We start from the raw sequence: 22506 nt of genomic DNA, 5'->3' as shown, positions 1-22506 counted from the left end.
GGCTTACAGATAAAAATAAGAAAGCTAAAAATGTGGGGGAGGGGAATAATTAAAAAACCAATTAGATATCTATATAATTAAAACTGAATGTATACACATAAAAATCTATTAAAACCATGAAAATAATTCATTAAAACAGAATTGTGGTAGATTGATATAGATGCTGGAAGAGTGCCCAAACCTCTTGTACTGGCAATATGCCCAGAGTCTTTATCAGAGTAAGTTAACAGGTAGAAGTACGGGAATGAGAATGAAATATAAAAAGAAAAGAAACATGCAGAATCTTTCACTATCAAGCATATTCAAAGGGATCCGTGTTTCTTCTTTAAGTCATTAAGTTTTTAGCCACCCACAGATGTAATTGTTGAGATAAATGTTTCTGCTTTCGACTCCCAGGGATGAGCCATCAATTTAACATCAGTAGCACAGAAACAAATATTCCACTCTCGTTACAGCTTTAAGCTGCACGAGAATCTTTCTCCACCTGCTTTGCACTTGATACAGCTCCCTGCAAAACAGACATTCTCCAAGTACAAAGCTGCACTAAGTTTCATACACAATGCACACAGAGCACTTCATGCACATTAAATGTATATCTTTTACAGGTTGGCCATCTGTGATGGATTTCCCCCGTGATTCCTGCAGGGGTTGGCCTGGATGACCTTTGGCGGTAACTTCCAATTTTATGATTCTAGGTCACATTGCTATCCACAGTGAGTTTTAAACCCAGTGAGAGGGATGCCCCTGTCATCCCTCTCACTGTGTTTACAATACAGTATTTCCTTAGTCATGCTTCTCCAGTGACAGAAGCATGGACCAGGCCACTGCTACATAAATCAGCCAGGAAAGAAAACATGCAGCCTCAGAACTGTAGAGCTGTGGTGTCAGGAATCTCATCATTGCTGGTCTATGACTGTAGTAAACTGCTTGATTGATTGATTGATTGAACCTTATCACTGGGCTTGTAGCTCCTTGTAAAGGGCAAATCTGCACATGAAGTTAATTGCATACAGTACTTGCAACTAAGGAGTCTAACATTAAAAATGTCAATAAGAGGTGTTGGGGGAGGGGCTTTTGGACTGGGTGCAGTGGAGGGAGGGGTGAAGTAGGTGCTGTGTCCAGGAATAGCCTCAGGAGATCAATTTTCTCTGGGGCAGCAGCAGGAGGAGAAATGATTTAGCCCCTCCTGGGTTGTGGTCCTGATTTACCCTCTACCCATTATACAGTGGTACCTCTGGTTGCGAACAGGATCTGTTCCGGAGGCCCGTTCGCAACATGAAAAGAGCGCAACCTGCAGCGGCGCGTCTGCACACGCACGGGTTGCGATTCGCCGCTTCTGAGCATGCGTGTGACGTCATTTTGCGCTTCTACGCATGCGCGAGTGGCAAAACCCGGAAGTAAGCCTTTCCGGTACTTCCGGGTCGCTGCGGGACGTAACCTGAAAGAACGTAACATGAAGCGGACGTAACATGAGATATGACTGTATTTGCTATTTAAACTTAAAGGAACAGGCACAATAGTCAGCTTTATTTGGCAGTGGTTGCTGGTTGGAGGGGCACACACACACACACACACACACACACACTTACCATGACGTCTAGGAGCTATTAAAAAGAGTTCCTCTCCATGTATTTTCCCAATGCACTTTTCAAGCTATCCAAGTTAGCAGCCAACATTACGTCCTGTGGAAGCAAGTTTCACAGTTTAACACTGCACTGCATAAAGAAGTCCTTCCTTTGATCTGTCCTGAATCTTCCAACATTCCATTTCATTGGATGTCCCCAAATTCCAGTGTTAAGAAATAGGGAGAAATGCTTTTTCTGTCGACTTTCTCCTGGAAAAACATCCAAATGGGAAAACACCATGGCTCATTCTGCAGCCATAGCTGGGATGGGGTGGGGTGTCTAGCCAGGGTTTCTGCCTTGGGTGAAGCCTCCAGAAGGGCACCATGGAGGCTCTCAGCCTCAGAGGCATAGCTAGGGGGGTAGAGGGGGCGCCACGCCGCAGGGGTGGACACTTACCACAGGGCCTGGCCTGCCATGAGCCACACAAACTAATATGTGAGAAAGAAATTCTGGAGGGACGATGGAGGGGCGGGAAGCTGAGGAAGAGAATCAGCTGAACTAGATGACCCTTGGGATCCCTTCCACAATTCTATGATTCTGTGATCCCTTCAGAACTTTGAATGTGTTTTAAATAGCTAAGGCTGAGTCATTTTACAGATACAGTGGTACCTCATGTTACAGACCCTTCAGGTTACAGATGCTTCAGGTTACAGACTCCGCTAACCCAGAAATAGTACTTCAGGTTAAGAACTTTGCTTCAGGATGAGAACAGAAATCCCACGGTGGCAGCGCGGTGGCAGCGGGAGGCCACGTTAGCTAAAGTGGTACCTCAGGTTAAGAACAGTTTCAGGTTAAGAACAGACCAACGGAACAAATTAAGTTCTTAATCAGAGGTACCACTGCAATACATGATCTACACACAGAAGAGTAAGGGGTGTGTGAGCATTTTTCCTGCCAGAGGCAGTTCCATTGCAAGCTCTGTTCAGCCTGGCTGCATTAGGATTGTAATGGAAGGGCACTTTCTACTTTAGACTCGCAAAAAGCACTTCTTTCACCTTAAAGGTAAAGGACCCCTGACCATTACGTCCAGTCATGGCCGACTCTGGGGTTGTGGCGCTCATCTCACTTTATTGGCCATGGGAGTCGGCATACAGCTTCTGGGTCATGTGGCCAGCATTCTGATCGGCAAGTCCCAGGCTCTGTGGTTTAACCCACAGCGCCACCTGAGTGCCTCTTTCACCTTAAAGGTACACCTGCCCGTACAGGCCAGTCGTGTCCGACTCTAGGGTTGCGTGCTCATGTCGCTCAAGAGGCCGTGAGCCGGCGCCATCCGAAGACACTTCCAGGTCACGTGGCTAGCGTGACGAAGCTGCAGCTGGCGAGCCAGCACCAGCGCAGCACACGGAACGCCATTTACCTTCCCGCTATAAAGCGGTACCTATTTATCTACTTGCACTTAAGGGTGCTTTCAAACTGCTAGGTGGGCAGGAGCTGGGAGCTCACCCTGCCGTGGGGATTCGAACCGCCAACCATGCGATCAGCAAGTCCTAGGCACTGAAGTTTTACCCACAGCCTAAAATGACTACAAAATTATCATCTCCTAAAATGAGTAATAAAACAAAAATAAAATTGAAATGAATCTTTTTGAAGCTTACTCAGGAGTAAATTTACACGTCAAAACTCATTGAAAGGGTTTGCACAAGGGGTAGGTGAAAAAAAGCCTCAAAGAGGGGAGGGAAAACATTTTAAATGCAAACCAGAGGGTCTTGGATGACCTTATGGAAATATTGTCCTTTAATGATCCTGTGACCAAATAAATCCAATTAAAAACCTGACCACAGATAGACAATTGCTGCACATGGAAGTTCTACTTTTGACAAACAATTTGCTTTTACTGGAAGGGATGTACATTTTCCCTTTGGTCATACAGTCATAATACTTCTTAGGATTCCTTTGTATTCAAATTATATATTGCCTGCTTTTTATGCCCTTTATGAATAAATGTGTTGGGGGGTGTTCGTTTGTTATGTGTATGTACGCAAACACGCATCCGGGGAGGGGTGGGATGCCAAACTGGGTCTTCGACCTGGGTGACAGAAAGCATAGTTTCGACCCTGCCATGTCCCTCCCTGCCCCCGATCCCCGATCCCGCTTACTCTGAGCAAACTCGCACTCCGTCCAATTCCGCGCCGCTATCCCTTTAAGGCGAAATTGCTCCTGACTTCCCTCCAGCCAATCAGGGAGTGAGGAAGAAAGCGGAGCTCACGCCCGCCCCGTTTCCATTCATCCCCGCCCCACGAAGACGAAGCTCCGCTCGTTCCTATTGGTTGCCAGAGCCGGATTTTTTAAAAATTCTAAAATAATCCTGCACGCCCCGCCCACTCTGGATAACGTCCGCAGGCATTTTCGGCTCTCAGATTGGCTGCTGTGGGGGCCAATCGGAGGCCGCCATTCCACCTACGTCGCATGTTTAAAAACGCATTTTTGTGCAGTGGAAGAAGCGAAGCAGCAGCAGCAATAAAAGCAAAAGCAGGTACGTAACCAGGTGATCTGGTCTGGGTCCCTCGGGAGGTAAGCCTTTCCCCGCTGGATTCCTGTGGGGGCAAGGATCCCCGTCCTGTTTTCACCCTGGGAGTTGGATATGAGTCCGCCCCCACCGCCGCTGCGTCTGGATGCCCAAGGCACGCCTTGCCCTTGCGGCTCTGCGGGCAACCCCCCTTGAACTCTTCAGCGTCCTTCTTGACCACGCATTGTTTCAGGGTGCCCAGCTGTTACCAGGTCTTTCCTCTCGGGACTCCCCTGCCCTGTAAGCCAAGCAGTCGCTCAGCCGCTGTTCCTCGTCCTTGCGCCCGTGGGGCAAAACTAGGTTTGCTGGGCTCTCCGCTCCTGGGGGGGGGGCGGCAGGAAGTCCCCTCTGGGGTGTTGCCCTCCAAGATGTTAGCATTTCAATCTCCATTCTTCCGCATCCCCAGGTTTCTTTGGGGAGATTGGCTTCTAGTTGCGAAGATGCCACGTCCGCGCAACTTCGTGCCGTCCCAAGTGGACGGAGCAACTGCGGATGCGGATAATGCCGAAGCGGAGCAGGTGAGTTTAGGAGGAGGGAGGCCTCGTCATCCACTCTCCCCACATCCCATGCTGAGGTGCTCTGCCTGTGAAGAACATCCTACCACCCCAACCTCTTGCTTGAGGGCAGGTTGCTGTGTCAAGCGATGTCTGTCTGGGACTGCTCCTGGGCAGCACCCTTCTGGACCATTTCTGCAGTGTTGTTTTGTATGTGTGTGTTTTAATTGCATCTCTGTCTCACATTTTTCTCCAAGGAGTGCTAGGTGGCATCCATGGTTCTCTCCTTCCTCATTTAATCCCCACAACAACCCTGTTGTCTGTGTATCTGAAGAAGTGTGCATGCACACGAAAGCTTATACCAAGAACTAACTTAGTTAGTCTTTAAGGTGCTACAGGAAGGAATTTTTTTTATTTTGCCTGTAGGGTAGGATAGCCTGAGAGGCAGGATCTGGACCCTGGTCCCAATCTGACACTAACCATTCTCATATTGCTGGCTAACCATTTGTTGAGAGGGGAAACCTCAGAGGTCTAAAAAGATATCAAACAAGTTCATGGAGTGGTTGTGAGTTATGAAGGGATAGGTAGAACCTCCATGTTCAAAGGCAGTGTACCACTGGTGGGCAGCAGGGGAAGGCTCTTGGCTCAAAGCCTGGCTTGTGGACTTTATGGGGGCATCTGCTTAGGAACACAGGAATGTGCCCTTCTACTGATACCCTTAGCTCTGTTCCAGAGAACTGCACAGCCCTGCCTGCCTGGTCTGTGTCTGCAAGGACAAGGCTTTGGGTTTAGGGGAAGGGGTGGTTTGAGGCAGTTCAGATGAGGGCCCTTGTTGAACACAGGCCTGTTTTGGCTAACCTCTCTTTATCTTAGGAGCTGAGCTCTCTGGCAAAGCGACCCCAACCCCTCGGGGCTTGCCGAAAGCGTCCTGCATTTGGGGATATGACCAATGTAAGTATGTGCTCTTCTTCCTGGGGGTAGGGTTGGGGTGACCTACTGCCTGTGTTGTGATGGTGCCATTAGCAACCTGCCTGCCTCTTCACCCCTCTTAACTTGTCTGGGAAGAATGGATCCTTTCCCACTGTTGTCCAGAGCTAAGAATGAATTAGCTGTGGGGCAGCCTTTCTAAAACCAGGAGGTTGCAGCCTCCATCAAAGTGGATGTGTGCAGGTAACAGCCTCTCTGCCTCTCCCCTGCAGGCCCACACGTCATTACAGAAGCAAGGGAAGAAGGAGGTGGCCAAGAAAGCCTCAGAGATAACAACTCTGCCGCAAGTCACAGAGAGCGACGGACACGTCGTGAAAAAGTGAGATGTTGAGCACATGTTGGGTTGGGGTGCACCCATCTCCCCTCCCACCACTTCTGGGATCTACCCCTGTGTCATGAAAGCACAAAAAACCCTACTAAGTGGTCTGGAGCTGGTAGCACCTAACCAGGCATCAAACAAACTGTGGCACCAGCCTCTCACGTGTCAGTGGCTTTTTGCCTATCTCTAACAAGGAGAATGGATCACATTGATGGCTGCATGTACCACCTGCTTAGGAGAGGCTTCTCTCTGCCTCTGCTAGGCTGGTCTATGTTTACTGAAGAATATACAGTGGTGCCTCGCTAGACGAAAATAATCCGTTCTGTGATTCTCTTCGTCTAGCGGTTTTTGCGTCTTGCGAAGCAAGCCCATTGATGGATTAGCGCTATTAGCGGCTTTTAGCGGCTTATCGGATCAGCTGATAAGTGGCTTAGCGGCTTAGAAAAAGGGGGGGAAGGGGGAAAAACCGCAGGAACTCGCAAGACATTTTCGTCTTGCGAAGCAAGCCCATAGGAGATTCGTTTTGCGAAGCACCTCCAAAACGGAAAACTCTTTCATCTAGCGAGGTATTCGTCTTGCGGGGCACCACTGTATAGCAGCTTTCCTCCCTGTTCCATCACAGATGCCTACAAATATTGGGGTTTCATTTCCCATCCCCCACAATCTCTTTATTTTCTCAGTTGGAATCATTATCCTATCCAGGTAAGGAAGGGATCAGTGGTTAGAGCACTCGCTGCCCATGCAGAAGGCTCTTTTAATACTGGGAGTCATGCCTGTCCCTCATGGCTAACTGAGGTCCTTGGGGTGAGGCATCCCACCCCAGCCAAGCAGTCCTAATGTCCCATTACAGCTCTGAACTATCCCTTTGTCCCCTTTCAGGTCTCTAAGCAAAGCTGCCTCTGAGGAAGCACCACCAAACTCTGACCAATTTGCTAAGAAGGGTCCGATTCAGGACGAAGAAGAGGAGATGGTCCATTCCCTGACATCGGTGGATCAAATGGCGTCTGCACTGAACCCCACTTGCTCTGAGACAATGGAGGTGTGTCTTGATCAATGGCAATTAGCCACAATGGCTGTGCTCTGCATCCATGGCTGGAGGCAGGCAAGAGTTCCAAATACCCGCTTCTGGAAATTGCAGGAGGGGAGAGTGTTGCTCTTGTGCTTTGGTCCTGCCTGAGGGCAACTGGTTGGTCCTGCCTTTAGGGCAACTGGTTGACCACTGAGAACAGGAACTTAAAACTCAGGACAGAGGTGCTCTTGGTCAGTCAGAAAGCAGAACAGGGAATAGGGGTTCAGCTTGTCCTGGATGGGGTCACACTCTCCCTGAAGATGCAGGCTTGCACTTTGGGTGTGCTCCAAGACTCAGGTGTCCGGGGTGGACAGGAGTGCATTTGCACTAGTGCACCAGCTGCGCCCATTCCTGGAGAAGTCTGATACGGCTACAGTGACAAATGCCTTAGCTATATCCCTTCTGGTCTACTGTAACACTCTATATGGGGCTGCCTTTGAAAAGGGTTCAGGAACTCTAACTGGCTGTTTTAATTCAATTAATGTTCTCAGATGCAGGAACAAAGTCTTTTGCATGGTAAATCCATTAAGTCCTGTAGCTTCCAGAATCACAGCTTCAATTTTAACAAAAATCATTTTCAACATTTCCTTCAAATCCTTATGTATCACATTCCAGGCTTTCTTAATAATTTTACATTGCCACCACATATGGTAGCCTCTCATACGCTTTACCGGCCTTTTCTGCTTCATCTCCATCACCGTCAAAACTTCCCAAATCAATTCACACAAGGTATCATTTTTATTATAGACCAACCTTACTTTCCCTTGTATTTTCTTCAAACCTCGCACCCCAGCCTTTCCAACCTTAATAGTTTGTGCACTCACCTCTCTAAGTTGTCCCACAGCCTCTGACAGTAATTTAGTATTCTCCCAAACTTGAAAAGCTGCCTAAATTCTTAAATTCTAAAAGCAAGTCAACTACGCTGTTTAGTTTCAGCATTGAAATTTTTGCTTCTGGCATTTGTGGTGGCATTTGTGGTTCAAGATGGGGGCGGGGTGAGTTCTTTCCCCTTATCCCAGCTTCCTTTCCGAGATTAAATTCCAAAACAAAAAGTTCTTTCCCACCAAGGACAGTATTCTTTTAACTTTGTCAGTACGTTGTCAAGGCCATTTAACTAGATTCAGAAAAATAGCCCAGTACATTCAGCCTCCTCCCCCCCGCCTTCCACTTTAGTCACAAAAATGAATTTTAGCAGATTTAACAATTATATATCTCCTTCTTAATATCCATTCATATCAAAATAGTTTTGAATTACCAGTATACATAAAACTGATTCATTCTAAAAATTAATTCAGGCCAGTATTTGCAATGAATATTGGAGTCCTTTTTTATTTTCTTAAACAAATCCACAATTATTCTGTTAGGTTAGATGTCTTCAACACTCTGAGGGCTTAAAGACTTCTTTACCAAAGATAGCGTAGGTTTAGAGGATAAGTCCAATCTTTGAGATTGATGTAAGCAAAAGCAACATGCATTCTTTTAGTTCTAATAATTCATTAGTTATCTTCCAAAATGAGTTTCATTCACACTTCACTTGCATATATTTCATGCCTATAGCACCAGTAATGGGAGTGGACTTCTTTTTTTCACTCCCAGTTTTTTGCGAGATTGTCCAAATTTTTCTTCACCTTCCAAGCAGTTCAGTGTCTGGAATGTTGGCAGCTTGTGGGTGGATTCAGTGGTTTTGCATTCCATAGAGCTGCGCTAGTGCTTAGCCCGTCGGCTCCTTTGGCTCCCCCCCCCCACTCTCCGTTCCTTTTGGGACAGAGGCAGAGAACGGACAATCTGCGGGGCCTCCGTGAGGCTGCAGGACCCTGAGGCACCCCAATGCTCCTCTTGGGGTTTTGGAGGGAGGTGCGTCACCCTTGCGCTCTTCCCCTCGCTCTATGAAGCCGAATCTGACGGGGCCATCAGATTCTCAGTCCACTTGCCATTTTGCGGAATGGCAAAATGCAGCTTTCATGGCTTGCAGACATTGATGGATCTACATCAGAACACAGGAAGTTGCCTTATAATGAGTCAAACCATTGGTCCATTCAGCTCAGTATTTTCTACACTGACTGGCAGCAGCTTTCATGGGTTTCAGGCAGGGGACATTCACAGCCCTATTCTGAAATGCCATTTGGAATTGAACCTTGGCTGCCCCTGAGCTGCTATCCTTTCCTGTCTGCTGGATAGCTTTAGGCATCTGCTCAGAAGCTTGTCACATAACAAAGGTCATGCAATGGGCCTTGGGCTCTGGGCACTCCACACCTCTGTGCAGTTCTGCCTGCATCCAGAGCCCGTGGACTTCCCCTGCATTTAAGCCCATGTCTACAGACCCAGCTGCAAGTTACTGTATTAGAAGCCCACCAGTCCCACACTGCTATGAGCACTTAGGGGGGAAGACTGATGAAGGGCTGTAGCTCAGGAGTAGAGCTCCTGTGTACATCCAAAGGGTAGAGCTGAACTAAGTTCTCTGAAGCTGGATTTATTTCCTCTAAGTAGAAAATAAAGCAGTTTGAGGCCTGGAATGTGTTTCTCTCCCCTTCTCTCTGTATCTATATTTATACACTCATACTTTGATGTGCAGGTCGTGCCAGTCGACAACAATGGCCAGCCGGGTGACCCTTACGCCAACTGTGAATATGCCTTGGACATCTTTATGTACATGCGGGAACGTGAGGTAGTGTGGGGATGAGTGCTGGGGGGGTCAGTGTGCTTTCCTTACTCCACAGCTCAGCCCCCTGGAGCAAAGGAAGCTGACCAGGGGCTGCATGCGTTGAAACTGCCAATATACCATCAAAGGCAGTGTGCCTCTGTGTAATTCCAGTTTCTGCGAATCCAAAAAGAAGCCATAGTCGGTGCAAATTCTGGCACCACCCATGTGCCAATTGCTTTGACTTTTTGCTTGGTCCTAGAACAAGGGCTGTTCTTTGGTAGTCCTCTTCCCTGTGGAAGTTTTGAGTGGCTGCTGGGGGTGGGCAGGGGCACCTTGCTGGCACAGCTCCTTCTCACCTATTCTCTCCTTTGCAGGAGAGGTACTTGCTCCCAGACTACATGAAGGATCAGCCTGACATCACCACAGAAATGCGGGCCATCTTGGTGGACTGGATGGTGGAAGTGCAGGTGGGTGTCAGAATGGTAGAGTTAGAAGGGTTCTCCAAGAGCCCTCTAGTCATAGTTTAGGGAAGTTTTTAATATTTAATGCCGTATTGTTTTTAACACTTGATTGGGAGCCGCCCATAGTGGCTGGGGAAACTCAGCCAGATGGGCGGGGTATAAATAATAAATTATTATAAGTCCAACCCCCTACAATGCTGCCTATGTAGGTGGCATCCATCCACCCATCCAAGCGACACAATTCATGTCCCCCTGCTTGTGACAGCCTAGTCGGGCAAGGAAGAAAGCTGTAGGTGGACTGTTAGCAATGAAGGAAATAGCAAAAGGTCTGCTTGGGACTCAGCGATTCATTTTCCATGGAGGGAGTTGTCCGCAGCTGCAGTGTAGGATGGAAGCCAGTCCATCCTCTTCCTGCAACATTGTCCGTTGACCCTGAAGTTCTTGGTCATTGGATTGGAGCACTGCAATGTGGAGCAGAAGGTGGGAGCAAGTTCAAATCCTGTTCCTGGTGGGAACTATGCAGGGGGTGGCAGCTCAGGGGCATGTCTCTTTTCTGCCCAAGAGCCATGCTGGGTATAAACCAGCTACCTGCTTTTGTTTTTTGCCTCTTAGCATCCTGGCAGGACCAGCTTGCCTTTAAAAATAACACAGCCCTCAAGTTTCTATCCTTTAGGACTTCAGTTAGGGTTAGGAAGTCTTTGAGCAATGTGTAACCTGGCTTATTTTGCCTCCCTCTTCAGGAGAACTTTGAGCTCAATCATGAGACGCTTTACTTGGCGGTCAAGCTGTTGGACCACTTTTTGGCGAAAGAGACCACCATGCGAGACAGACTGCAGCTCATTGGCTCCACAGCCATCCTCATTGCCTCCAAGTTTGAGGTTAGCCCAATCAGCAAGCCACCATGATGCATGCCTTAGTCACCTCCCTTCTGAACTACTGTAGCATGCCCACTGTAGGGCTGCCTTAGAAAAGTGCTTGGAAACATCAGCTAGCCCATATTGGGGATGCGGGATGGGGCCTTCTTGGTGGTGGCTCCTCTCAGACAACTTAGAAGCTCTGTCCCTAGAGAAGCCGGACTGGCTCCTTCCTTGCTGTCCTTCCACAGGCAGGTGAAGACCTTCTTGTTCCAACAAGCTTTGGGGAACTGACTGCTTTTAAGGAAAGGACCGGCACTGTGTTGGTTTTTTGTAGAGTTTTAATATATTTTTTGAGTGTGTGTGTGTAGTTCTATCAGTGTTTAGTCGTTTTTTAATGAGTGTTTAAAGGATGTAGCAGGAACCACTCCTTCCCCACTCAATCCTTCCTCTCTCTCCCTGCAGGAGCGCTGCCCACCCTGCGTGGATGACTTTCTGTACATCTGTGATGATGCATACGATAGAAAGGTGCTCCTCTGCGCTGAAAAGAGTATCTTGATAGCGCTCAAGTATGACATCAACATCCCCATCGCTTACCGCTTCCTCCGGCAATATGCCAAGGTCAGTAGCAACCCTCTGGTTTGGCCCCTGTGTTTGTGAAACGTTACCTGGGCCTTTTCTTGTCGGCTAGGCCATCATCAGAAGATCCTAGGTTCAATTCTCAGTGGCATCTCCTGGTAGGGGTATGAATGTCCCCTGCCTGAAGCCCAGGAGAGCTGCTGCCAGTCAGTGCAGGTAGTACTGAGCTAGATAGACCGATGGTCTGGCTCGTAAGGCAGCTTCCTATATGAGGCTCATAACAGCGACTGACACAAAAGGTGTATTTGCTGTTAGGATCCCATTTGGATTTGAATGATCTAAGTCCTCCTTGAGATAGATAGATAGTTTTCTCAATGTATTTTTATTTTAAAAATTCTTGGTTACAAAAGTATGAGCAGTGTCTTTCATTTGTTGAGACATTAGTGTTACATTAGGAAGAAAAGAGAAAGAGGTGGAGGGGGGGAATGGAGAGTTGGGGTGGGGTCGGGTGGCGATGTTTCTATTTTACTTAATGTATGTGTGTGGGTTTGTGTTAGCTTCGCTTGTGCAGGTTCTCTGCTATTCGCTTATGTTCCTTTGGTTGTGAGAGAAGTTGGGGTTGGCCTAGGGTGTGGTTGTTCATTTGTGATTGGCTGTGGTGATCTTCGTTTTCATGTGTGAGTGGGTGGGTGTTTTGGATCAGGTTAGCCATATTGATTTGTATGCTGTTGGTGGATTTTTGTCGTTGTCTTGTTGGGCTGTGTATGTGATAAAGGGGAGCCATACCGGGGTGAAGGCATCTTCTTCTATTTGTCCCCGTGTCAGTTTCAGTTTATTGGTTAATTTTTCTAGTAGGGCTGTTTCCCATACTATTTGGTACCATTGGTCCATGCTTACTCCTGACAGGTCTCTCCAGTGTCTGGTTATGGTGTTTCTGGCTGCTGAAAGTAGGTGGGTTATGAGTTCTTTGTGGTGTAAATGGGCATTATTGTCTTGGAAGATGTTTAGTAGGGCCAATTCTGGGGTGATTTCTAAGACTTGCTTAGTTATCTTACATATTTGTCGTATGGCTGTTGTCCAGCATTTAGGTGAGGTTCCTGGGCATATTAGCACTAGTTTTCTTGGTACCACCTATAGGTGAGCTTCAGAGTGAGTTCTTTCCTTTTCGTTGATATGGATTTAAAGGGGGGTTTAGACCATATTCTGCTCCACTGGGTGGGGTTAATCTCATAGCCTATGTTGTCCTCCCATTGTTTTTTAATTGCGACTGGGGGTTCGTGGGATTTTGGAGTGGTATTTTGTATATTGCGGATACCATCCCTTTACCGTGTCCCTTTGTTGTTAGGGGAGGAGGTTTCCAAAGGTTGTCAGGGGCCTAGTTGCTGCTGATTTTACTACTGGATTGTTTAAGAGGGCATGTAATTGGTGGTGTGTTAACCAGGGCATTTGGGTGTCTTCAAGTTTGTCCTGTATTTCTTGTGTTGACAAAGGCTTGTTATTTTTATAGAAGTCTATTAAGCAATATAAGCCTTTGGTTTGCCAGGTTTTTATCTGGAGGTTTTGTGCTGTGTGGTGGAATAATGGGTGGTGTGCCAGGGGAATTAGTGGGGATGGGGTTGGGGATAGTTTGCCTATTTCTGCTTTCCATGCTTTGAGCATGGTCTGTGTGTACCTGTTAGTGTTGTGGGAATTTTCCTTAGTTTGTTTGGGAGGAGTGGGTATGCTGTGGTGCAGGTATTTTCAATTGTGTCCCTCTCTAGGTGTATCCATTGTTTTGTCTCATCTTATATGGGATTATATGGCGTATTTGGTTGGCAGTGTAATATGCATCTATGTTGGGGATTCTCCATCCTTCTGAGAAGGGGAGGTGCAGTTATTTGGGGCTTATTCTTGGTTTTTTATGTGAGAATATATATGAGTGTAGTTTTTGTCTGCCATTTGTGGAGTTGGGTTGGGGGAATCCAGATTGGGAGGGTTTGGAATAGGTAGGTTAGTTTTGGGAGGGTGATCATTTTGATCATGGCTATTTTGTCTGAGAGAGTGAAGTTCATGTTGTTCCATCTCTTTAGCTCTTTGTTAATTGTCACCACAGGGGCTTGTAGTTGTGGAGGTATAATTTATTGAGGTTTCTGGCTATTTGTACCCCAAGGCCTCTGAACTTGGTGTAGTTTTATCTTGGTGGCGTTGGTGAGTTCTTTTTGGGTGTGAGGAGGGGTACTGAAGCACATAGCTTCCGACTTTGCAAAATTTACCTGTAGGCCCGATACTGTTGCAAAAGTGTTGAGTTCCTGATTAGGGATGTTGCTGTGCTTATGGCGTCTGGTGTTGTGACTATTAGGTCGTCTGCGAAGAGCCCTAATTTATAGGTTCTGCCTTTTATTTCCACTCCCTTGATGTCTGTGGCTGCTCAGATTTGGATTACAGTGGTGCCTCGCAAGACGAAATTAATTTGTTCCGCAAGTTTTTTTCTTCTTGCGAGTTTTTCGTCTTGCGAAGCACGGTTTCCCATAGGAATGCATTGAAAATCAATCAATGCATTCCTATGGAGACCGTCCGGGGACAGAGGGGAAGCGCCGCACGCCTTCCCATCTGTCCCCGGACCTGTTTAAAGCAAGGGGCGGTGGGGAGAAGATTGCTTCTCCCCGTTGCCTGCCCCGCAATCTCCGGGGACAGAGGGGAAGGCGCGCGCACGCCTTCCCCTCTGTCCCCGGACCTGTTTTAAAGCAAGGGAAGGGGCAGTGGGGAGAATCGCTTCTTCCCGTTGCCGCCCCTTGGTTCAAAAGGGGTCGTTTTGCGAAGCAAGCCCATAGGGAAATGCGTCTTGCGAAGCAGCTAAGAAAACAAAAAACTCCTTCGTCTAGCGAGTTTTTCGTCTTCCGAGGCGTTCGTCTTGTGGGGTACCACTGTACTAAAGGTTCCAGGGCCAGGATAAATAAGAAGGGAGACAATGGGCATCCTTGTTTTGTGCCTCTTAGGATTGCTATACAGTGGTACCTCGGGTTACATACACTTCAGGTTACATATGCTTCAGGTTACAGACTCCGCTAACCCAGAAATAGTACCTCGGGTTAAGGAAAAAAAAGAAGAATTTTGCTTCAGGGTGAGATCAGAAATTGTGCTCTGGCGGCGCGGTGACAGTGGGAGGCCCCATTAGCTAAAGTGGTGCTTCAGGTTAAGAACAGTTTCAGGTTAAGAACGGACCTCCGGAACGAATTAAGTACTTAACCCAAGATACCACTGTATTATTAGAGTCCATATTGTTAGTTCTGCATTTTGCTGAGGCTTGGGAGTATATTTTGTAGGAAGTTGGGGCCAAACTTCATGTTAATTAAGTCTAAGCAATCAAAAGCTTTGAGGATGTCTACCGACATAACTGTCAGTGGGAGTTTAGTTGCCTTGCTGTGTTCAATCAGGTTCAGTAATTTTCTGATGGGGTCTGTTATAGTGCAACCAGGGATAAAGCCAGTCTGGTCTGGAACTATTAACTTGTGTAGGAAGATTTTTAGGCGGTTGGCCAAGATTGATGTGAATATCTTGTAGTCTTAGTTTATTAATAAGATTGGGCGATATAATTCTACTTTGAGACTGTCTTTCAGAGGTTTTGGGATGGAGACTATTTTGGATTACGTCCAGGTTTAAAAACTAAAAGGGACTAAACAAATCTGTACCCCTTTCTTTTCAAAAAATAGAAATGAGGGTGGAAAATAGAAAATGAGATAAAAATAAAAACGGAATGCAGAAAATAGGGAAAAATAAATTAGAGGGGCAGATTGGGTTGGAGTGGCAATCCCAGGGAGCGGCCTGCAATGGATCAGAGCTCTCTTCTGGGCACCACCATTTTTATTTTTAAAGGAAAGGTTTGAGGTAGAAATAAAAATAAAGATAAAGTTGTTTTTTTAAATAAATGTAAAAATAAAAATTGAGGGGTGGAAAAAGTGGGGAAGAAAAAGGGGGTTGTCTTTAAAAGGAGAGAGAGAGAGAGAATACTAAGGGGGGAATTAAAAATAATTGAAAATAGATTAAAAATAGTGATGATAGTATTTTTTAAGAAAGCGTATTTTTTCCCTTTCTCAGCGGGAGGGTGGTGACCATGCAGCACTCTCTTTGCGTGGTTTCCCTCCGGCTTCCTGCCTGTTCTTAGCGCGCCAGCCGCCTGGGAGGTAGGCTTCAGTCGGGCCTGGGTTCAGCCACGTGTTCCTTCACGGCCTCCCTTGCCTTCCCGGCTCTCTCCTCTTCTTTCTTCAGTGGCGGCGGTGGTGGTAGCAAGGTCGGGGCTCCTCTCTCCCTTCCTTCTCCCCCCCCCCCTTGTCGCTTTGGTTCCGAGGCCCCTCCGGCCTTGGCGCTCCGCTGGGTTGTTGTGGAGGAGGGAGGCTGCGGCTCCTTCAGTAGGCAGGCTGGGTGCCCCCGGTTTCCACACTGGTGTCGGTGGAGGCAGAAGCGGTGGGGCCTGGGCTCCTTTCTCTCCTTCCCCTCCTGTTTCCGCGCTGGCTCCAAGGTCCATGTGACCTCGGAGCTCCAGATGGCCAGGTGCTCTTCGTCCCGGCTCCGTCAAGGTTGCTGGGGTGGGTGGGCTGCGGTTTGCTCTGGGCACCCCCGGTTCCTCTCCGGTATTGGCGGTGGCAGCGGCAGTTCCAGCAGCCCAGGAGTCAGCCAGGTAGTGTTGTATGTTCTGGCTGGCTTCAGGAGCTGCCTGCTGCCATGGCATCTGCCATGCTGCCTTCTGAGTCCTCCTTTGGTGAATCACCCCTCCTTCCATGGGTGGGATGTTTTAAAAAATATTAGTGGGTTTTAGGTTTTGTTGGCTTTGCACTGGTTTTAAGGTAAGTCACTTTGAGTTACTTTTCTTTAAAAAGTAAAAATAAAGTGACAAGTTAAAATAATAATAATAATAATGGCCTTAGTTTGTCTTGGGTGGTTTCTTTCTGTCTTTGATCAGGGTGCTAGAATCTGTGAGGGAAAGGAATTTGGCTTCTGTGGCTGCTAGAGCTGGCAGGTCTTGTTCCTCCAGCGCACAGGCTGGAGAGATCCACCTCAGGCAGCCTCCTAGTTGGGGGCACATGAAGGGTTAGCTAAGCCCCACAGGTTGCTGTGAATCTAGGCTATACAGGCCATAGCTTAGTGGTGGAGTGTCTGCTTTGCATGCAGAGGTTCCCAGGTTCAATCCCCGCTAGCATCTGGTAGGGTAAGTGTAAGCAGTACACTGTAAGCAGTACTGTGTTAGACTGAGGGTCAGCATAAGGCAGTTTCCTGTTCCATGGCTCATAACAGTGACAGCTACCAAAGGCACATTTGATAGTCCCTTCTGACCGCTGCAGACTCTTTGATGCAGACTGCTGCATAGCTGTCAACTTACAGATTTGAAAATAAGGGACCAGCAGCCAAAATAAGGTATTTTCCGGGCACAGGTATGTTCAGCTTCTGAGCCCCTCCAAGCCAGAGGCAGAAAGCCCAGCCAGCAGCCAAACGAAGCCTCATCTGTAAGGGACAGCAGCGGGACATGGCGCTGGGATAAGGGACTGTCCCGCCAAATAAGAGACGCTGGACAGCTATGGACTGCTGTGACCTCTTCTCACAATGGCTTCCTCCTTTCTCACTCTCCATCTCTGCAGTGCGCACAGGTCAACATGGAGACTCTGACGCTGGCTCGCTTCATCTGCGAGCTCACCCTACAGGATTACGACTTCGTACAGGAAAGCGCCTCTCAGCTGGCTTCCGCCTGCCTTTTTTTGGCACTCAGGATGAAAGAGCTCGGGGGCTGGGTGAGTGGGTGGCCTTGGAGCATTGGCAGGGAGGGCAGGGCCTTGCAGCTGGTGGCTCCTGAACCTGGCAAAGAGGCTGAGGCCCTCAAAGCAGGGCTCCCTTTGGGTGGGACAGCCAGAACCAAGTCACAAAGCTGCTAGAGGAGCCTCCGATTGTGTGAATCCTCAGGCATATCAGGGTAGGGCAAAGAGGCCCCTTACTCACTCACTCTCTTCCAACAGGGTCCCACACTAGAACGTTACAGTGGCTACAAAGATAAAGAGCTTTACCCTCTGGTGAAGAAACTCAACTTCATGCTGACCTACAAGCACGATGAACGACTCAATACTGTGCACAGCAAGTACTCCCACCGGTAGGGCTTTTTCTTTCTGCCCCTTGAGCCGCAAAAAAAAATCTGTGCTTAAGCAGAATCCTTACTTGGCTACTCTCAGTGCTGGCAACCAGGGCCATTATCCCACTTTTGCCTTGTCTCCAAGGAAGGAGAACTGTTGGAGGAAGGAGGATGGGCCTGGAAAAGGCAGGTTGTAGAAATATTGTTATTGTACACGTCACCTTTTCTGATAGGGCCTCAAGGCAGCTTACAGCTTAAAAAAAGAAGCTAAAAACATGGAGGTGTGTGTTTGGGGGGAATTGTTAGAAAACAACTAAACAATAATAGGATTAAAACTAGATAGATGTATAAAATATGTACACCCTTTCCTTAAAAGCAGTGAGTTCCCCAAAGCTTGTTGGAACAAAGAAGTCTTCACCTGCCAGTAGAAGGAGAGCAAGGAGGGAACCAGTCTGGCTTCTCTAGGGAGGGAGTGTCACAAAACTGTGGTGACTTTGTTCTTTTAAAATCTGGAGAGACAAGTGATATTCCGTGTTCTATAGGACTTTTAGTAAGACACGTTGGAGACCAGATCTGGGTTTACACACCTTTCATGTAACATTTATTTCATATAATCAAGCATACATGAATATATTGGTACCAAGAGGTTCAAAAACACACACATTCATCCATACTCACATGGCCCTTCATTTAGGTTATTCATGCCTTCGCAAGAGCTGTGGGTTTTGGGTTGTAGCGATTGTCCCACCAACACTGAGGGCATTCAAAGCGGTCCTTTTTATAGTCTTTTTTCCCATTGCCGTCCATGGGTTGTCTGCAGAAGGGCTGTCTCCACTGCTCATCTCCTGTTCTCCCCCTGGACCATCATAAAAAAAATCCTTCTCAGTCATACTTCAGAGCAGGCAGACAGTATGTTCCGGATCTTTATCTCATGGCCCACTGCCAGTTCCTCCCTGTTTTTGTTTGAGGCTTTTTGCTTTCAGTAAACAACACTGTCATACATTCTTCTTTGATAAAACTAGTTTCTCGCTTCGCTTGCCGGCATTATCATGCTCTGCAAATTCTCCATTTTCTTTTGGGCCTAACATACTACACACTCATGACAGGAGACAACTCCCTAAGGTGTCTGGGAGCAGCCACCACCAAGAAGGCCCTCTCCCACACCAAGCATGCCTGGGCGGGTTGTGGGATGGAGAGAAGGGCCTCCTCTGAAGATCTCAGAGCCCAGGCAGGTTCATATGAGGGAATACAGTCTTTCAAATAACCTGTGAGCTAAGCTGTGAAATACTGGAGCTGGCTCAGTAACATACCGTATTTTTCGCTCTATAGGATGCACCCGACCATAGGACGCACCTTGTTTTAGAGGGGGAGAACAAGAAAAAAAATTCTCCCCCTCTCTGCTCGGCACCCCTTCAGCGAAGCGGCAGGAGAAACGGAGTCCCTTCCATTTCTCCTCCCGCTTGGCTGAAGGGGCGCTGCGCAGCTCTCCCTCTCTGCTGAAGCCAGGAGAGTCTTGCTCTCCCAGCTTCAGCAAAAGGAACCTGAAGCCTCCGGAGCACAGCGGGAACTCACGCTGCGCTCCGAAGGCTTCAGGCGACAATCCCTGAAGCCTGGAGAGCGAGAGGAGTTGGTGCGCACTGACCCCTCTCACTCTCCAGGCTTCAGCGAAAGCAACGCGAAGCCTCCGGAGCACGGAGGGAGTGCTCCTTCTGCGCTTCGGAGGCTTCGCGTTGCTATCACTGAAGCCAAGAAGCATGCATTCACTCCATAGAACACACACACATTTCCCCTCAATTTTTGGAGGGGAAAAGTGCGTCCTATAGAGCGAAAAATACGGCACTCAAAAATGTGGCTGTAAAACAAACAAACTTGGAAGGTGAAGTTCCTTCTCAATTCTAAAGCTGGAACTTCAAGTTTTAAGGGTTGAAACTGCTGCTGTGACCTCCTAGCAGTTCTCTCTCTCTACCTTACAGGGTCTTCTTTGAGGTGGCCAAGATACCCCCAATCAACATGCGGAAGCTGGAGGAAGCCTTGCAGAGCTAGCTCTTCCTTGGCAGGACCCAAGGAGGCTCCTTGGACGTTCTTGTACTGAGGTGCTGCAATGCTGTTTCACTGTAGATGACCTGTAAATAGACATGTACTATTAGCCCTGGAGAACCCCTCCTCTTTTTGTAACATAAATAGCAATTTAAAAAAATATATTTAAAAATGTATGGTGGGTAGTGGGGGAAAATAAAACAAATCACTTTTGCTAAAGATCGGGTTTTGTAGGAAGTTAATAAAGTGTATTCAAATGCACCTAGTTAGCAGCCTTCTGTGGGCTTGTGGCACCCCTTTCTCAGCAGAGACCAATGGGTGGTCCCATATTTGGGGTGAGGGTACACGCATGCAGAGTGTCAGTCGAATAGGACCAGGTCCTGGAAAATAGATTTTGGGGAGCTCTCATCCTCCCTTCTCTTCTGGCCAGGCTGCTTGAACCTGTTGAGAGTTGGGAGTCTAAAGGGCTACAGGTTTCCCTATGAGCCTCTCAGCTCAAGACACTTCCTGCTATTTTGCCTGTCTGCCTTCTGGGCTACTGTGCAGCTCCATCAACAAGAGCCTGTGGCCTGTCCTGCTTCTTCCTGCAAGTGATGGGGCCTGGCTTCACCTGCCCACCCAGCACAGCATGTCCCTGATCACCTGCATAGCCTGGTGGGATTGCAGAGAGACTATTGACTGGGGATCTTGCTACCTTCTAGCTGCTGTGAAACTGCAGCTCCCTTCAGCTTCAATAGCCATGCTCTCACACATCTCCTGTCAAACACTGCAATGTTTTGAGGCCTGGGACAATTTAGCAACAGATCCAATTATTTGGAAGCAGGCTGGTCTCTCCTTGACTACAGGTATCCAAGTACAGGCTAGGCCAGGGGTAGGCAACCTACGGCCCGGAGGCTGGATGCGGCCCAATTGCCTTCTAAATCTGGCCCGCGGATGGTCCGTGAATCAGCTTGTTTTTACATGAGTAGAATGTGTGCTTTTATTTAAAATGCATCTGGGTTATTTGTGGGGCATAGGAATTCGTTCATTTTTCCCCCTTCAAAATATAGTCCAGCCCACCATATGGTCTGAGGGACAGTGGACCGGCCCACAGCTGAAAAAGGTTGCTGACCCCTGGGCTAGGCAGTCAATTGCCGGGGCTGTTCCAGCGCCTTCCTTTCTCAATGTCAGCAGCCAGGGGTGGAGATTTGCCATCTCTCACAGAGCCCTTTCTTTAGTTCTCCTTACACGTCACCAGAGGCCAGAGGTTTTCAAGCTTTTTGAGTCCATGGCTCCCTTGGACAACTATATTCTTTCTGCAGCACCGCTGTGAGGCTCAGGAGCCATTATGTCACCCCTTGCCGGCAGCCCCTCACCCTCCCTTGTGGAGTGTTCCCTTGGCCTCCTCTCCTTGGGAGTCCTCGCAGCTACCGCCCCTGGTCTCTGAACTGCGCCCCCTGTCCCAAAGAGAGATGCCTCCTCACAGGGACCTGGGAAGCACCCCTGGCCAGCCCCAGAGGCACCATTCTCCTGGGGAGCATGTAGCCAGGGCTGCTGCAACAAAACAGCTGTGCAAGCCTTTGGGAGGCAGAGACATGAGAGGTCATCAGAGGAGGGAGAGAAGGAAATAGGGACAGAGACCAGTGTTGCCTGCGGCACCCCTGACCATCATTCAAGGTACCCCATGGTGCCGTGGCACACTGGCTGAAAACCACTGGCATAGGTCATCACCCTTGCCAGGAAGCTGATCTGGTATGATTAAATTTTAGCACTTGATGGACCCAGGGATTAAAGAGGTCTGGCACACACAAAGTAGGTTTGTAGCACTTTATTCCCTTCTGCTTTTGAGAATGCCTCCTTCCCGCTAAAAAGTGGACTAAGACTCACCACCAATGTCTCCTGTTTACTTTCCAGGGGCAAAAAAAGCCAGCAAGCCTGCCTGGATCACCATCTCTGTTGTAGTCTAGGGAAATATGCTTCTGCAGGTTACCCAGCTCCTCTTAAGAACGGATGACTGGTGCCATCTAGTGGACATTTGAGAGCTTTTGCAATCCTTAGCTGACTGTGCTCGTGATGTGCTGAAAGCCTTTACCCAGGGAGTCCAGCAGTTGTCTTGGAGAGCAAGGAAGCATTTGCAACCCTGCCCCCCCCCCCGGGCCTGGGTGTTGGTGCTGCCCTTTAAAGCCCTAAGTGGCCTAGGCCCAGGATACCTGCAGGAACTTCTCCACCATCGTTCAGCCCAGACACTGAGGTCCTCCTCTGAGGGTCTCCTGCTGGTTCACTCACCATGAGAAGCAAAATTACAGGAAACCAGGCGTAGGGCCTTCTCAGTAGTGGCCTTCTTCCCTGTGTAACGCCCTCCCTTCAGATGTCAAGGAGATAAAGAATTACGTCTGAAGGCAGTCCTGTATCGGGAGGTTTTTAATGCTTGATGCTTTTATTATGTTTTTTATTATGTATTTAGATATGCTGTAAGCTGCCCAGAATGGTCGAAGAAACCCAGCCAGATGGGTGGGGTATAAATAATAAAATTATTCTTCTTTTCTTATTATTATTGTTGTTGTTGTTTATGTTGTTTGTTGGCGGCTGAGGAGATACAGAATTACGGGGCAGCATTTGCTGGATGAATCCCTTTAAGAAGGGCCTCTGCAGCTCAGTGGCAGAGTCCCTTCTTGGCATGCAAAAGGTCCTGGGTTCAAACTCCCATGGCATCTCCAGTTTAAAAGATCTCAGATGGTGAGAGAACACCAGCAGAGATCTAACATAAAACATGCAGCAAGGAAAAACATGGGAATACAGGATGTCCCCTTTTAAAAGCTCTTTCCAGCCTTTTCTACTACCCTAGCAGACAAGAGGCCACACAT

At 48.1% G+C, this 22506-nt stretch overlaps 1 protein-coding gene and 1 long non-coding RNA gene across 2 annotated transcripts; one reads left to right on the top strand and one right to left on the bottom strand.

Annotated features, from left to right (window-relative positions):
- Positions 1-3841, bottom strand: LOC309524154. The gene is made up of 3 exons (XR_014215821.1): positions 3722-3841; positions 1590-1682; positions 1-508 (listed from the first exon to the last, which is right to left on the bottom strand). It is a non-coding gene; the product is annotated as an uncharacterized lncRNA (long non-coding RNA).
- Positions 3842-4222: 381 nt separating this feature from the next.
- Positions 4223-22184, top strand: CCNB3 (cyclin B3). The gene is made up of 12 exons (XM_082208554.1): positions 4223-4371; positions 4538-4649; positions 5499-5576; positions 5825-5931; positions 6811-6970; positions 9573-9665; positions 10016-10108; positions 10843-10980; positions 11422-11577; positions 17145-17294; positions 17517-17647; positions 19600-22184. The coding sequence occupies exons 1-12, from the start codon at positions 4238-4240 to the stop codon at positions 19667-19669; spliced, it is 1422 nt and encodes a 473-aa protein (XP_082064680.1). The 5' UTR covers positions 4223-4237; the 3' UTR covers positions 19670-22184.
- The last annotated feature ends 322 nt before the right edge of the window (positions 22185-22506 follow it).

The sequence above is a fragment of the Podarcis vaucheri genome (genome assembly GCF_965113315.1).
Source record: "Podarcis vaucheri genome assembly, chromosome: Z".
Lineage (NCBI taxonomy): Eukaryota > Metazoa > Chordata > Lepidosauria > Squamata > Lacertidae > Podarcis > Podarcis vaucheri.
Note: the sequence above shows the minus strand (reverse complement) of the source record. Positions and strands in the feature narration are given on the sequence as shown.

Coding starts and splice junctions, on each gene's coding strand:
- CCNB3 (XM_082208554.1), top strand. CDS start 4,238: ATGCCCAAGGCACGCCTTGCCCTTGCGGCTCTGCGGGCAACCCCCCTT. Junction 6,971..9,572: donor CTTGCTCTGAGACAATGGAG/GTGTGTCTTGAT, acceptor TTTGATGTGCAG/GTCGTGCCAGTCGACAACAA. Junction 10,981..11,421: donor TCATTGCCTCCAAGTTTGAG/GTTAGCCCAATC, acceptor CTCTCCCTGCAG/GAGCGCTGCCCACCCTGCGT.